Genomic DNA, 15,786 nt, shown 5'->3' with positions numbered 1-15,786 from the left:
GAGTCTTTCCGCAACAACCCTTTGGTTAATTAAAAGGGAAGCTGACATGCTTCAGTCCTTCTCAGTTTTAGATTCTGGCTGTTACATGGAGCCTCTAGGATTATAAACCCATGAGATTTGGCATTAAGATTTTTACTAGGCTAGAAAACAACATAGAATAATCGACATAAAAGGAAGACTATTACTTATATCTATAAAAATAAGGTATGAATAATAAAATATATCCACATATGTTTATATAACTCAGATAAGAATATTATGCAAAGATATATCTAACTACTGCAACCCCATAGGGGACTTTTTAAAAATATCTGACAGCTCCAATGTAGATAAACAGGAATAAATTCAAATTTTATTTTAACCAAAATTTCCCTTTTAATTTCAAAGCCTACATATGAAGGGCAGTAAACCATATCTCTTATTCAACAAAATCTCAGATTGCACAGAGCCCAAAACATTTAAAACTCTAATCTCAACAGAGTTAAAAGAAGTGAATCTTAGATTGAAATCCATTTCACTAGCCACATAAAACATTAACTGTGAACATGTGAAACAGTTCCTTTCTTACATCTTATAAGTCACTATAAAATGATCAGTGTTTCATTATTATATTTTAGGGCCAAACAATCATTAATATTTAAAATCAAGTTCTTAAAATGACAAATTTTCTCCTAAAATAGATTTTTATATATTCAATTTCCTTTTTTAGTTAATAAAACATGGCAAAATATTCATTTTTTTAGGGTTTGTAATTTGGGATCCTCATACGCACTTCAGTGGAAAAGTCTGTGGGTTTGCAAAATTTTTTAAAGATTTAGTTATTTTTTATTGGAAAGGCAGATTTACAGAGAAGCAGAGACAGAGAACAAGATCTTCTGCCCACCAGTTCACTCCCAAATGGTCACAACAGCTGGAGCTGAGCTGACCTGAAGCCAGAAGCAGGAGCTTGTTCTGGGTCTGCCATGCAGGTGTAGGGTTCTCAAGGGATTGGGTCGTCCTCTACTGCTTTCCCTGGCCACAAGAAAGGAGCTGGAAGGGAAGTGGATCAGCTGGGGCATAAACCAGCACCCATTTGGGATCCCAGCAATTGCAAAGTGAGGCTTTGGCCACTGGGCCATTGTGCTGGGCCCAGTTTGCAAACTTTTCTAGGGAGAGTTCTCCTAGGATCCTGGTATTGGTTAATGATCTGAATATAGAGTTGCTGACTTAAATCAAAGTTGTATCTAAAAAGACCTACAGGGACAGTGTTGTGGCATAGCAACTTAAGCTGCTGGACTTTGGTTCGCGTCCCACCTTCTCCACTTCTGATCCAGTTCTTTGCTAATGCATATGGGAAAGCAGCAGAAGACTGGATGCCTGCAGCCATCTAAGAGACACAGATGGACTTCCAGGTTTCCCGTGGCCTGGCCTCAGCCATTGACTCCGTTTGGGAAGTGACCAGCAGATATAAGATACCCCATCCCACTACTTCCTTATTCTCTCTGTCTCTCTTTGTAATTCTCTACAACTCAAATAACTCAATTTTTAAAATAAATATATAAAAGGACCAAGTTTATCTGGAAAGAAACCTCCTTATGATCCAATCATAAATGTTAAGAGATTTAAAAGTTGAAGTCACTGCCCTTAACAATAATAAAAGCTGTAACATGTTTAAGAGTGCTCAAGTCTCATATCTATACTTAATTGTTGACTTAGGAGTTGGATAGGAAACTGAAGCCAAAACACGGGTAAATGATGGAAGAGAATATGTGTTGTTAGTTCAGCTAAATGAATGGTGGTAATGACTAACACTGCATGTTGTACTAAATTTCTCAACTCAGTCATCATTAATGTAAATATTTATTATTCTATTTGTATTTTTCTTTTTCTCTTTCCTCTCTTTACACAATGGAGTTCCTCTTCAGAAATACAACTGTAAAATATCTCTTAGCAGAGATAGCCCCTAATGCCAAACCACCAACAGTGGGGAATTTATTAAGTCCCATGATGTTAATAAATGGGAATTTCTTTTCCTCAGTAATGAAATAAAAATTTCATATCCTGATTTATTTCAAAAATCAGCAAGCAATATGTTGTAATGGAAGCAAAGTTTCCATTTTTAAAAGTTTGCATCTGATATCTATGACACAGAATATATAACCATTACATTTAGTTTACTAGAAAAATGAACATAATAAATACTAGAAATTCAAGCTCACAAAAAGTCAGGTATAAGGCAAGGCTGCAAATAAACCTTCAATTTCTAGCCTTATCTCAAACATTTAAACTATGTTTTCTTAGTTTTCTCCAATTAACTTATAAAGTATTCTAATTAGGCAAGGTTTTGATTAGGGAGAGTCATTGAATTTATAAACAACTTCTACAATTAATAAGGATAAGAAGTTCTTTCCACATTAAGAGAGAGAGAGAGAGAGAGACCTTTCCCACAGCAACATCAAAGCAAAATAACAGAGTTATCTTGATTTTCTTGGCATCAAGGGTTGACAAAGTCCTGACCTCTGTCCTGTGCGTCTTGGGAAGGGCCCACATAAACGGAATGTTATGGTAATCAACCAGGTGAGCGACAGAAGAATTACTATCAAGCATACACTGAGATTATGATTTTGAGATACTATGTAACTCACAATCACATATAACTCCCATGTAACTATGCAACAAACTAATCTATACTAAATATATCAGATAGGCCCTCTTCTTTTTAGTTATTTCAGTTCTAGTAAGGAGAAACAGGATTTTCCAAATCACTGGAGAGAAAACAATTGGGCTGTCAGAAATGTTCCTGCTGAAACCTGTTAAAATTCCTGGCTATGGTGCTGAATTGAGTAGCTGGGATAGTAAGGGGTTCAGGGAGAGACTCCTGCTTGAGTTCCACAGATAGTAAGAAACTGGAAGGGAGAAAAGGCCAGACCTGAATGCTTATCACTGCTTCAGAAACCAGAGGAGTTCAAGAGGGCTCACAATTTCAGATAGCAATAATAGAATCTTCAGAGTATTTTCATGTATGTTCAATTAACAGAGGTATTTAAAGATGAACATGCTATAGTTACTGAAATGTAAAATTTCTCATTTAAAAATACTGATCCTGAACATATGCATTACCAAATATCCTAATGTTCTATTCAGGTTCAATCTTTGCTGAATTATCACTGCTTCTCAAATCTTAAAAATGTCATATATGCAAGTAGAAAGAAGCTAAAATCGCAATCCTCAAGTGACCAAGAACAGAATAGCTAACGAAGCCAAGAAACAAAAGAAAACTCAGAAAACTGATAGTGAGAACTCTCACAAAAATTTCAGACACCTTTCCAAAATAAGAAGTTATAACAATATGAATTGAAGTTATAAAGCAAAGAAAAAGGATGATCTCAAATCTTCCAATAACCACTTTGAATGTTAGCAAAAGGCATCAACATAGGAAAACTGATGTAAAAATCTAAAATATTGATCTATAAATTTAAAAAATACCAACCAAAATCCCAATGTTCCAAACCTAACAAAATGATTTTTAAAAATTCATGTAGTAATGAAAGGATCTAGAATGGTCAAAGAAACTTAAAAACACATACACACACACGCACACACAGCACACACACACACACAACAGGCTTGGGCCAGCATGAAAACATACCTTGATTTGTGCAAAGGGTCTTTCGTAACCTCCAACATAGAGAAGACCAACATTCTGAGGAAGTAACCTAAAAAAAGAAAAAAAAAAAGCATTACTTACAAAATACCATTCTTCCTCAAGTGTAAGAGCGTATATTTATCCAGATTGCTTTGGCAGTTACTATAACAACAAATAATATACATATTAGGAGAAACTTAGGCATGGTTTTCAACTCTTGTGTCCATCAACTGACAACTAAAGAGGATGTGGCAGCATACACGAATCAGTCATTAAAAAGAATAATATCCTGTCTTTGGTAACAAAGTGGATGCAACTAGAGACCATTATTCTCACTGCAATAAGTCAGACTGAAAAAGACAACTATCATGTGTCCTCTGATTTGACAGTTAATACATAGAGTGCCAAAAAAAAAAAAAACCCTGAATGCGTAAGTCCACGTCTTACAATCTTTGCTTATAGCCCATGTCTAAATTCCTGTGGAGCAATGTTCTTCCAACATTTCATTTGCTGAAATCTAAATTTAGTAGAACATTAAGCCTGTGATTACAAAGTCAATAGATAGTACATTATTGCAAACATTAAGAAAAAAAGAACTATTGTTCTGTCCTTACAATTATATATATAAAGTCTGTTCTGTTTACATTAATTAAAAAAACAGGTTTCTTTTTTTGTTGTTTTTTAAAGATTTATTTTACTTATTTGAAATACAAAATTAGAGAGGAGGGAGACACACACACATACACAGGGAGAGATCTCCCAATCACTGTTCCTCCCAGCAATGGCCACAATAGCTAGGGCTCTTACATGGATGTCAGGGGCCAAAGTAACTGAGCCATCTTCTGCTGCCTCCCCAATTCCCTGGTGCACTAACAGGGAGCTGGATCTGAAATGGAGCAGTGCTATAACTAGTGCTCATATGGCAGACTATGGCCTAAACCACTGTGCCACAATGCAAGCCTATGAAGGGGACAGCATGCCAGATGCACGTGGGGGACATAACAGCCAGCTCATTGAGGCCTGCAAGGGACGTCCATTGTCATGGCAGAAACTGGAGGGCAGAACAAATTGGTAACTCTTCTGCCCAAACTTTGACAGCAAGTATCTGGGTGAGTGGAGACTCTAGTCTGGACTATGTTAGTCAATGGACATCAGAAGGATTGCCTCAACCTTGCAGCAATGAAATCAACAGCATCTCAGAACTATCAAAACCACTTATGTAGTATGCTTGGAAAATGTTCCACATCCAGGATTCTAAGATGACATTCAGTGACCGTCCCCCATCCCTGGGTACTGATGTGGTTAGGCTGCTGGGAGCAGCTCTCTGCCCTTCTTCTCCACCCCCCAACCAGATTAAAAAAAAAAAAAAATTGGAAGGAACTGTCTCATTCACTTTCTCCGATACCTTGACCCTTTTCACCCTAATCAGTGGTCAACATGGGAGTACATCCTTCCCAACTATGTAAAAACCATCAAAAACAAAATCAATTTATTTTAAACAAAGAATTCTAACAGCTGATGGATACAATCCTGAATTAAATGACCTTAGTGAAAAATTAACTAATATAATGTGATGACTTTTTGTAATGCATTTTAACATTGTAAAGTTACAAACATCACTAATGACATTTATTTGTCAGATTAAAGTAGAAAGCGCAGGAAATGTCACAAATCTCAACAGTGAAATTGAGAATTGCTTAGCTATCATTTGAAAAATAAGAAATTTATCAAGCTAATAAGACTTCAAAGTGAAACTAAGCCCCAATCCATAAAGCCTTCAATAAGGACTTTACCAGGCCCTAGTTAATCTCCATTAGTATGTTCTTACTTTTTGTACTTTGATGGTTACAATTTAAAACTTACTAAAAGTTAATTCAATAATTAAAGCAGTGGTACATGTGTTCAGAAGGTCCCACAAGATCTAAAGATCACAGGACTCAGAATTTAAGAATCACCCTGAGTTTACCTCCTAGACTTCACTCAATATGCCTCATGGGAATCCAGATTCAGACAAAACTAACAAGCAAGCTACCAAACAACCACAGGCATCCCAGGTTCAGATGAAACATGTAACAACAAAGCTACCCAAAGACGTCAGGAGGACCACAGCGCTGTGTGGTGCCATCGCTTTTTCAGATCATGCCAGTTTCCTAAGGTTGATCAACTAAAGGAGGCCACAAGAGGTGTTACCAATTGGAAAGACACATAAGCTGATGACGTATTGTTTAATTTCAACCTTAGTAGAGAAGATTTAACATTTTAATGCCTCAAGGGTTTCAGAATTGGACAATAGCTACCCAATTCCTTGTTCAATACAATGCAAAACAATTTTTTTTTCTTTCAGAGGCAGGCATAGTGGCACAGCAAGTTGAGCCTCTACCTGAGACATCTGCTAAGTCCCAGCTGTTCAGCACCTCAGATCAAGCTTCCAGCCAAAGTACCTGAGAGGCTAACATTGAGGGGTCATATCATTGGGTCCCTGGCACACACATGGCAGACCCAGATGGAGATCCTAGCTCCTGGCTCCAGCCTTGCCCAACCGTGGCTGCATACATTTGGGGAAAGAACTACTGTGTGGAAGAGCTCTATCTCTCCCTCTGCCATCCTGCCTTAAAATAAATCAACAAATCTTTTCAAAGAGTGAAAAATAAACATCTGCTTTCTTTGACTCCCCATGCCATGATGGGTTTGCTGCACATCGGGCAAGCAGATGCAGACTGTGTGTAGGCTGCTACAATAAAACACTGCTAACACCAGAAATTCAATGTTAGTTACACAGAGTGCTGGTAATTTAGTTCCTAAATAACTAAGTTCACAGAAAGCTTGATAAGCCTCCTTTAGAAGAAAGAACAGTTCATACAACTAGATGCTAGAAGAGAATGGATGGCATTTAAAAGTCAATATGCCTCCAATGATTATGCATATGTATTACAGAAAGCTTGCCAATATACTATTTACTGGGCCCCGCTTGCTAACTTGCCTATTAATAAACACCCTTCTTAAACAACAAGTTTTTTAAATGTATCAAACAGGCACACACTCTCACACACTTTAAAAATGCTGCTCTTTCTTATTCATGTATCTATTAATCCTTACCATACATCACCACCTTTACTGGAGTGGGTTTAAAATGTACCATAATCTCAAAGCTTGCTATGCATAGCCTAATTAATACTCTGAAAATACAAGGTTCCACTTTTAAAACAGAACATTTATTTAAATGTTTTTACCTTAAAAATTGCTTTGCCAAATGGTACACATAATTGTTGTCAAGCACAGGCACCACTCTACAATTACAGGGTGCTCATGGGCAATATAGCAATCACACATTACAACATCCCAGAGCAGGGTATTAATTCATAACTGATAGATGCCCTGATAGCTATACTTTCAACTGAAACTCTGGTTTATTCAATGCCAGGTAATTTTTTTCCCCATAAAATAAGGGAACATTACCATAACCTTTACACAAACATGAACAAGCTCTACAATACTTGATTCTAACTAAATGCTTCTCTAGTATGGCTATCAAAAAGGATGCTTGGGTAAAATCCCATCAGAGGGGCTCTGTGACACTGGCAATGTGAGCGAGTGGCAGGAAAGACTCTATCACAGCTTTTGAAAAAGCAAGGGTTAGGCAAAACTGACGTTCATTTTCCTTCCAATTTCCAGTAATACATTTTTAAAGAACTATCAAATCAGGATATCAGCTCCAAAATTATTTCCAGAAAAGTTCCTTATAACAAAGAAAAACAATATCCCAGGTAATAGAATGAATACTGTTTAAAAAGATGCTTATTCACAATATAGAGATACTTGAGAAGATACACTGATATGGGCCTGGCATGATAGCCTAACGGTTAAAGTTCTAGCCTTGAGCGTGCCAGGATCCCATATGGGTGGCAATTCTAATCCCGGTGGCCCACTTCCCATCCAGCTCCCTGCTTGTGGCCTGGGAAATCAGTTGAGGACGGCCCAAAGCCTTGGGGCCCTGCACCCGTGTGGGAGACCCAAAAGAAGTTCTAGCTCCTGGCTTCTCATTGGCTCAACTCCACCCACTGTGGCCACTAGGGGAGTGAATCATCTAATGGATCTTCCTGTCTCTCATTCTCTCTGAACATCTGCCTTTCCAATAAAAATAAATAAATCTTTTTTTTAAAAAGATAGACTGATACATTTCCCACACGTGGATACACATTCTTCATACTATACAGTGATCTATCACACACAGAAACATGACTTGAAAAGGAAACTTAAATTCTGTTCCAAGAATATGAAAGATCTGATGGCCTATGAGAATACACACAAAATATTTTTTATGAAAAGGTGCATTTTAAAGACCATTATCATACTCTGTCCTCAGTGGAAGACTTCTAAGAGGGAGGAGGTTGCATATGAGTCAACAACTATTCTAAATTAAAATTGAAGAAAAGGATATATTTTTTTAAAGATTCATTTATTTTTACTGGAAAGTCAAATAGATATACAAAGAAGAGAAGAGACAGAGAGGAAGATTTTCCATCCTCAGATTCACTCCCCAAGTGGCTGCAACAGATCCGAAGCCAGGAATCAGGAGCCTCTTCCTGGCTCCCACATGGGTGCAGGGCACCAAGGGTTTGGGTGGTCCTCGACTGCTCTCCCAGGCTATAAGCAGGGAGCTGGATGGGAAGCAGGGCTGCTGGCACATGAACTAGTGCCCACATGGGATCCTGGTGCATGCAAGGTGAGGACTTTAGCCATTAGACTACCACACTGGACCCAGGGAAAGGAGAGCTTTTTAAAAACAATTTAAACAAAACAAAATTATAGTTAAGGCATTGTTGAATATGATTTAAGCATAACAAAATATCTTAAAATAATTCACAATATCTGGAAACTCAAACTTTGTGATCAGACAAGTCAATTATGCAAAGACCACACAACTTCAAATATGTGGTTCTACCTGAAAAAAATGTTTAGAAAGCAAATGAACTTAACGTGGGGTTAGCAGTTTCATTCTTAATCTTAGAAAATGCCTATAACTAAAAACTTGTGCATTATTCTTTTTCTACCTATCTATCTATCTATCTATCTATCTATCTATCTATCTATCTATCTATCTTCTACCTACCTACCTACCTACCTACCTACCTACCATATGGTCCCAACTATATGACAGTCTGGGATAGGTAGAAGCCGTGCAGAGAAAGGTCAACTGTTGCCAGGTGTTCAGGGAACAGAAAAGTGACTGGGCAGAACAAAGAGGCATTTTTAGGGCAATGAAATGTGTCTGTTTCAAATGATGAGTCAATACTGATCAAAACCCACAGAATGCACAACAGTATCAACAGGGCAAACACGCTGAAGGAGCAAAGGTAAACAGAACTCTGCACATTCTGCTCAAGGTGTTACAAACATTTTTTTTTTAATCTAAAAACTCAACTGTTACTTTTTAAAAATGCAATGCTAAATCATATAGACCAATTTAAAAAAATTCTAAGAAGATTCTGGTGAAAGTTTTGAAGGATGTATCAAGCACATCACATCAAATTTGGTTTATCCTAAAAATCCTTTCACATTAGATAATTCCCAGCTGTAATTCACCCAATGAACAGAATAGAGGGTGAATATCTTATTATTATATTGATGGAATTTATATCCGTAGAAATTAAAACAGCCTTATAAAAGAGCTCTTAGTAAACAAGGTGGACAAGCTTACTTCCTTCAATCCAAAGGAGCTAAATAATTAAGTAAATAAATAAAAATAAATAAATAAATAGTTATAAATGGCACATAACTTATCGGAAGCATTAACCAATAAAATTTTAAAATTTTTGCAAGAGTAACTTTTTAATCATTATTTTTCTTCAACAAAGTTGTGGGAATCCTGGATAATGCAAGACAGAACCCCCCCCCCAAAAAAAAACCCTTTCATCTTTACACATATATGTGTATGAATTACCTCAAAGAATAAAAACGTTTAGAATGAGCAATTTAAATTCCTAGACAATAGTTCAATTAGAGAAAAACAAATGTTATCTCTGTATCACCAATAAGACATCAGAAAATGCAATGAAGCGGGGTTGGCACTGTGATGCAGCAAGCTAAGCTGCCCTCTGTGACAGTGGCAACCCGGGTGAGTGCTGGCTGCAGTCCCAGCTTCTCCACTTCCTACCCAGCACCCCGGTAATGCACCTGAGAAAGCTCAAGATGACTTACATGGAGTTCCAGACAACTCACAATAAAATTATAATATGGAGTTAATTTTTATATTTGAGAGACAGAGGGAGAGAGAAAGAGTGCTCCCATCTGCTGGTTCACCCCTCAGATTCTCAAACAGCCAAGGCCGGGCCAGGTCAAAATGAAGAGCAAGGAATTCCATCCAGGTCTTCTACATGAGTGGCAGGGATTCAAGTACTTGAGAGAGATATCACCTTCCGCCTTCCCAACACGCACATGAGCAAAGGTGGGGTCAGGAGCTAAAAAGCAGGACACATATATGGGCAAAGATGCGGTCCGAAGCTGAAGTAGGACTTCATCCCAGGCTCTTTGACGTGAGATGTGTTCTCACAAGCAGTGGCTGAACTCACTATGCCACAATGCCTGCCCTCTCCAAAACACTGTTAATATAGGAATAAAACTTACAAAGGAAGGGAAAGCCTTCATCTCATAAAGTTATCAAACAATACTAAAATAAATGTAAGAAAGCTTGAATAACTTAAATATGTTCACATCTTATAGAAGTAAAAAAGAAATTAAATGTACGTTGTTCAAGGAAAAGAAATTCAATTTTACTAAAACTACAACCGGATTCACAATTAAAATCAATCTCAGAAATCCTGAAAGAATGTTTCTATCAAATGTCATACATATATTTCAATGTATGTGTGGAAAAGCAAAAGAGTAAGAATATAAAAGATTCTTCCAAAGTAGAAGAAAACAGAGGACTTGCTTCACTAGACTGCAAGTCTTATAAAAGCTTCAGCAGTAATAAAGACGTGTTGACTGAGAACAAACCACTCGGGAATGTAAGACAAAGTCTAGAAGTGAACCTACAGAGATAAGCATTTCATAACAAAGGCAGCACTTCAGAGCAGTGGTAAAAGGAAACCTTCTAAGGTACAAGGACTGGGATAATTATCTATTCACCTAGACAAAAATATAAACAAAAAGACTAATAAATATGACATTCCAATTAATAATTTGTTCTTCAGAGATACACTAAGATTCAAAATTCACATAGTTCACAAGAAAAAAACACCAAATGGACTGGAAATCAAATACAGACGGGGGGCGGGGACGGAGGGAGAGAGACAGAGGAGAGAGACTGGAAGAGAAGGGGGAAGAAAAACAAAGGAAAAACCCTGCAAGTAAAAGAAATGGAATGAATTCTTCAATCTTGGTGTTTAAGACAACAGAAGAAAATAGTGGGAAATCAAAACAATAAAAAACTTCCGACATGGTTAAAAAAAAGAAAAAACACTGCAAGGCAAAAGATGCTTGACAAATCAGAAGAAAACATTTTAAACACCAACTATGAAAAATGGAGTAAAAAACCCTAATTTTTAAGCAACGCTTAACAATTAAAAAGACCAAAGACCCAGAGGTAAAATAAAAAAATCACAAAAATTGAGAATTATGGTTATTATGAATATGTAAAAGTATTCAAGCCCATTCATAATTAGAAAAATGCAAATTTAAAACACTGAGACACCATTTCTCACTTATCAGATTGGTAAAAATTAAAACGTTTGGACAACGTGTTCAGTTGGCAAAGACTTTAGCAAACAGATATTCTCACACACGGTTTTTGCAAATGCAAACCAAGACGACCCTTCTGGAAGGAAATTTGGCAACATCTAACAAAATGACATATGGACTTAGCATTTGACCCAGTAATCGCTCTTCCACCAATCTGCCTTGAAGATATACCTCAGAAAATTAAATGATGTGTCTATACAAGGTTATTCGTTCCAGCACTGAACAACCTAAATGCTCATAACTAGTAGAGAGGTTAAATATTATAGTCAGGGTAAATCTATACAGTTATATGAAGCTGTAAAAAAAAACATTGAGGACAGTCTTTAATTACAGAGTCGTTTCCAGCATATATTTGCTGCTAAATTTAAAAAAAAGGGGGGGGGGGAAGCAAAAGAGGATATATCTATGCTATCTCCTGTGTAAAAGAAACAAGTAAGAAAACATTCATGCCTAGGTTCATTTGTGTAAAAAAAATTACAGAAGGCTAAAACAGAGAAGTAGAGATTGGGTTTCTACAGGGAATGGATGCAGAGAGGAAATAACGGGCGGATGGATGGGTGGGAGATGCAGGAAGAGGGAAGAGTGACACAGCCCAAGAATGTCCTACGTTCAGAACCATCATGATTTCTCACACACCAAATCAACAGCTGAAATGAATCAGTATACTGAGAAAACCCAAAACGGAACAGAAGTAATTATACTACAAATGAGTAATAGCTCACATGAAGGAAGATGGATAAAAGAATGAATGAACTTAAAGAAGCAGTATTTGACTGGATTCTGATAGATTACAAACAGAAGAAACAGCCATGTGCAAGCAAGTATTGCTCTTGAGCAAGTATCTCCCAGGGAAATGGGCTGGTAATTCTGAAAGGCCCTCTATATGCATAAATGTGAAACAAATCTGTCATGGATAACAAGATGCACATTTCCCACTGCACAGGGTTACAAATTTGAAAAGGGAAACAACTAAAATTAATGTTACAATGCTGAGTGAAAAATCAGTGGCATAAGCAGGACATCATGGCTTTAAAATACTCATAGATGAGTAATAAAATAATACATATGAGCATTTGTGCATATTAAACAGTCTTCACCCTAATATTTCAAAGTCTGGAATGATCCAGCCTGAAATGGCATTCAATGGCCCCACCTAGATCTAGACTTCGTTTTTATTATTCACCAATAAAAGACACCAGTTTCAGGCCAGGCGTGGTCCTCGCCTTGCATGCACTGGAATCCTAACTGGGTGCCAGTTCATATCCTGGCAGCCCAGCTTCCCATCCAGCTCCCTGCTTGTGGCTGGGGAACGCAGTCGAGGACAGCCCAAAGCCTTGGGACCCTGAACCTGCCTGAGAGATGCATATATCTGATTTTCCAATAAAATAAAATAGCTTCTGGGAAAAAAATTGAATTAATGGGAAAAAAGATCTAGGAACATTTTGCAGTATTAGATATCAAGGAAGTACTGAAAAAACATGGGACACAGGTGAATACTACTGAGGCCAACTTGAGAAATTCTCCATGATCAAAGGACACACACCAAAATAAAATAATACTACTGGATTATTCCCAAAGGAATAAATACTCACAGCCTATATTGCCATAAGCATATGGGCCAGAAGGGACAGTTCTTTTGTTTAAGCCAAGTTCTAAGGCATATCACCCTCGCCCCTCAAAAAAAGAAATTGAAATTCATCAATATGTTAAATGCTCACCAAATTGAAAAACACCACAATAGTGACTACTGTAAGCAAAAATTGGCACAGTACTTACATCAAAAGATGAAAGTATATGAGGAAAAAAATATTTGCACAGACTCAAATTATTGGTAATCATCTCAACCTGCCACTCATACCGATACCTACATATAACATATTGTATACCAATAGTCAGAAATGGATTGCACATAACATCATGGAAAATTTTTAAATCACAATATTAAACAAAAACAGCCAGACCAGACTTAAAGGAAAATACAGTTGCATTTATGTAAGGCTCAAAAACAGGAAGAGGCAAAGACAGAAGCACAGCTAAATATAAAGAGGACTAAGAGAGTAAAAAACTGACAGAGGTTGGGGTCACAATTACCTCTGCGGGAGGCTGAAGGCCATGATTGGGAACATGCATGCTAAGGCCTCTGGGATGCTGGCAATACCTCCTTTCTTGCCTAAGCAGTGGTTACATGACACAGGCTACATGAAGTTTCTTTAAGCAGTACTTTCATACTTTGACATATTATACTTCACTATATAAAAAATTTCTATAAATATACAAAAAACATAAAGAGAAAGCACCAGCGTAAGCAATCAGCAAGAGCTGGAAACACAGTTAATATGTTAATACATTGTAGCATTCCTGTATGATTAGGTGAGTATTTTAAAGATTGAGCTTCTACAGAGTTGGAAGGACAACTTATTCTCCTGTAGAATTGAAGCTGCATAATCTATGGCATTTGTATAATACAAAGTAAACAACTCACATATTTGGGCATAAAAGTGTTAAATGCAAAGTCACAAAAATTGGAAAAAACTAAATTTTAAATGTATTAAAATACATACATACATTTTCAACTGCCAGCAAAAATAGAGTAACAAGGAACAAAAAATGCCCCAACTCCCACTACAACATAGAGGCACAATGGCTTTCAAGACTCAAACAAAAGTGAGCACAGATGTCTGCTACAAGAGATAGGGGACACAAATGAACTACCTCCTAGGACTGTCTCTACCAGTTCTCTGAAACGATTCAACCACACACACAAAAGCATATGTGTATGGACCTCAACTATTCACAGATTTTTGAAATTATACAGACTTCATCTTCCAACTTTTGTTAATTATATGGAAAATCTACAACTGTTCACAAATGATATAAAGAATTAAAACTACAAATAATTGCCAAATAAAATGTTTTTTTTGAAATCTTACAACAAGCAAAAATGGAAATGTTCAGACAGTAAAACTTGTAAGATGCAGCAAACGTAATCCTAAGCCCAAAGTTAACAAGAAAAAAATAATAAACGGTAGAAATAAAGACTAGAAAAAAAGTGGGAAAGAAAAAAAATCAATGATGTTCACAGTTTTCTGAAAAGATAAATGAAACCATCAAACTTATGACCAGACTAAGAAAAAATGAAAGACTCAGATAAATTAATAAAATAAAATATTACATTTAAACTGATACCACAGAAACACAAAGAACTGTAAGACATTACTGCAAATAATTATGCACTGATAAACTAAATAAGCTAAAGGAAATGAATAGATTCCTACACACATAAAATCTACCCAAGACTTAATTAAAAAGAAATGGAAAATCTGAACAGACCATTAACCCGTAGAGATCAAATTGATTGATAATAAAGTTTCCCATCAAAGAAAAGTCAAATACTGATGACTTCACTGCTGAATTTCACCAAACACTTCAAAAAAGATTAACAATTCTTCTCAAACTCTTTATGAAACTAAAAGAAATGGGAATGCATTCGAGCTCTTTTAATGAAGCCAGTGTACCATTCTGACACGATTCTCAGCCAAGGACTTTAAAAGAAAAGGAAAAACAGCCTGGTACTAATACAGAAATAGAAGAATATCAATGGAATAGAATAGAAACCCTAGAAAGGAGCCCACACATGTACAGCTAACTACTCTTTGACAACAAAACTGCAAATAACAAGGCGAAAGCCTGATCTCTACAGTAAGTGCTGTTGGAGCAATTGGATAGCAGCCTGCAGAGGGAAGATGGCAGACTCCTACCTGTCACTGTATACAAAAACCATCTCTAAATAATCAAGAACCTAAGTCTGCATTCAGAAACCATCAAACTATTACAGGAAAACATGGGGGCATAAGAATTGGGAAAGACTTCTTAGAAAAGTCAATAAAAACAGAGGCAGTCAAAGACAAAACAAACAAATGAAACTATATCAAACTAAGAAACTTCTGTACAGCAAAGTCATTTATCAACAAAGTGAAGAATGGGAGAAAACGTTTGTGTATCACACAACCAATATGGGATTAATATCCAAAAAAAGTAAATAATAACCCAATGTGCCTGATGGGCATAGACATGAAAATTTTCAACTAAATGTTATCAACCCAAATTAAACAGGACAACAAAAAAGTTTGTTTATGCACCATGACCTTTAGAATTTATCCCAGGGATGCAATGACAATTCAACATATACAATTCTATAGATTTGATAGACCACATTAACAGAATTAAGGATAAAAACCAGAAAATCACTTCATTATATGAAGAAAAAGCAATCTTTCAAAAACAAAAACTCAATGAAGTGAAGTAATGTACTTCAACATAATACAAATTACGTAAGACAACAATGTACCATTACACTACATTTTACAGTGGAAAAAGTTGAAGGCTCTTTAAGTTCAGGAACAGTCAAGGACTGCTTACTT

General features: G+C 36.6%; 1 protein-coding gene across 4 annotated transcripts in view; it reads right to left on the bottom strand.

The window, feature by feature from the left end:
• RNGTT (RNA guanylyltransferase and 5'-phosphatase) overlaps window positions 1-15,786 on the bottom strand; it is a 233,765-nt gene that overhangs the window by 44,485 nt on the left and 173,494 nt on the right. For all 4 annotated transcript variants that reach the window (XM_058660888.1, XM_058660895.1, XM_012925537.3 and 1 more), the window contains one exon: window positions 3,629-3,695. In XM_058660888.1, coding sequence (XP_058516871.1) covers window positions 3,629-3,695 — 67 coding nt within the window. The remainder of the gene's footprint in view (window positions 1-3,628; window positions 3,696-15,786) is intronic.

This window comes from Ochotona princeps, chromosome 1, assembly GCF_030435755.1.
Source record: "Ochotona princeps isolate mOchPri1 chromosome 1, mOchPri1.hap1, whole genome shotgun sequence".
In the NCBI taxonomy this organism is placed as follows: domain Eukaryota; kingdom Metazoa; phylum Chordata; class Mammalia; order Lagomorpha; family Ochotonidae; genus Ochotona; species Ochotona princeps.
This window is presented reverse-complemented; position numbering and strand designations above follow the sequence as displayed.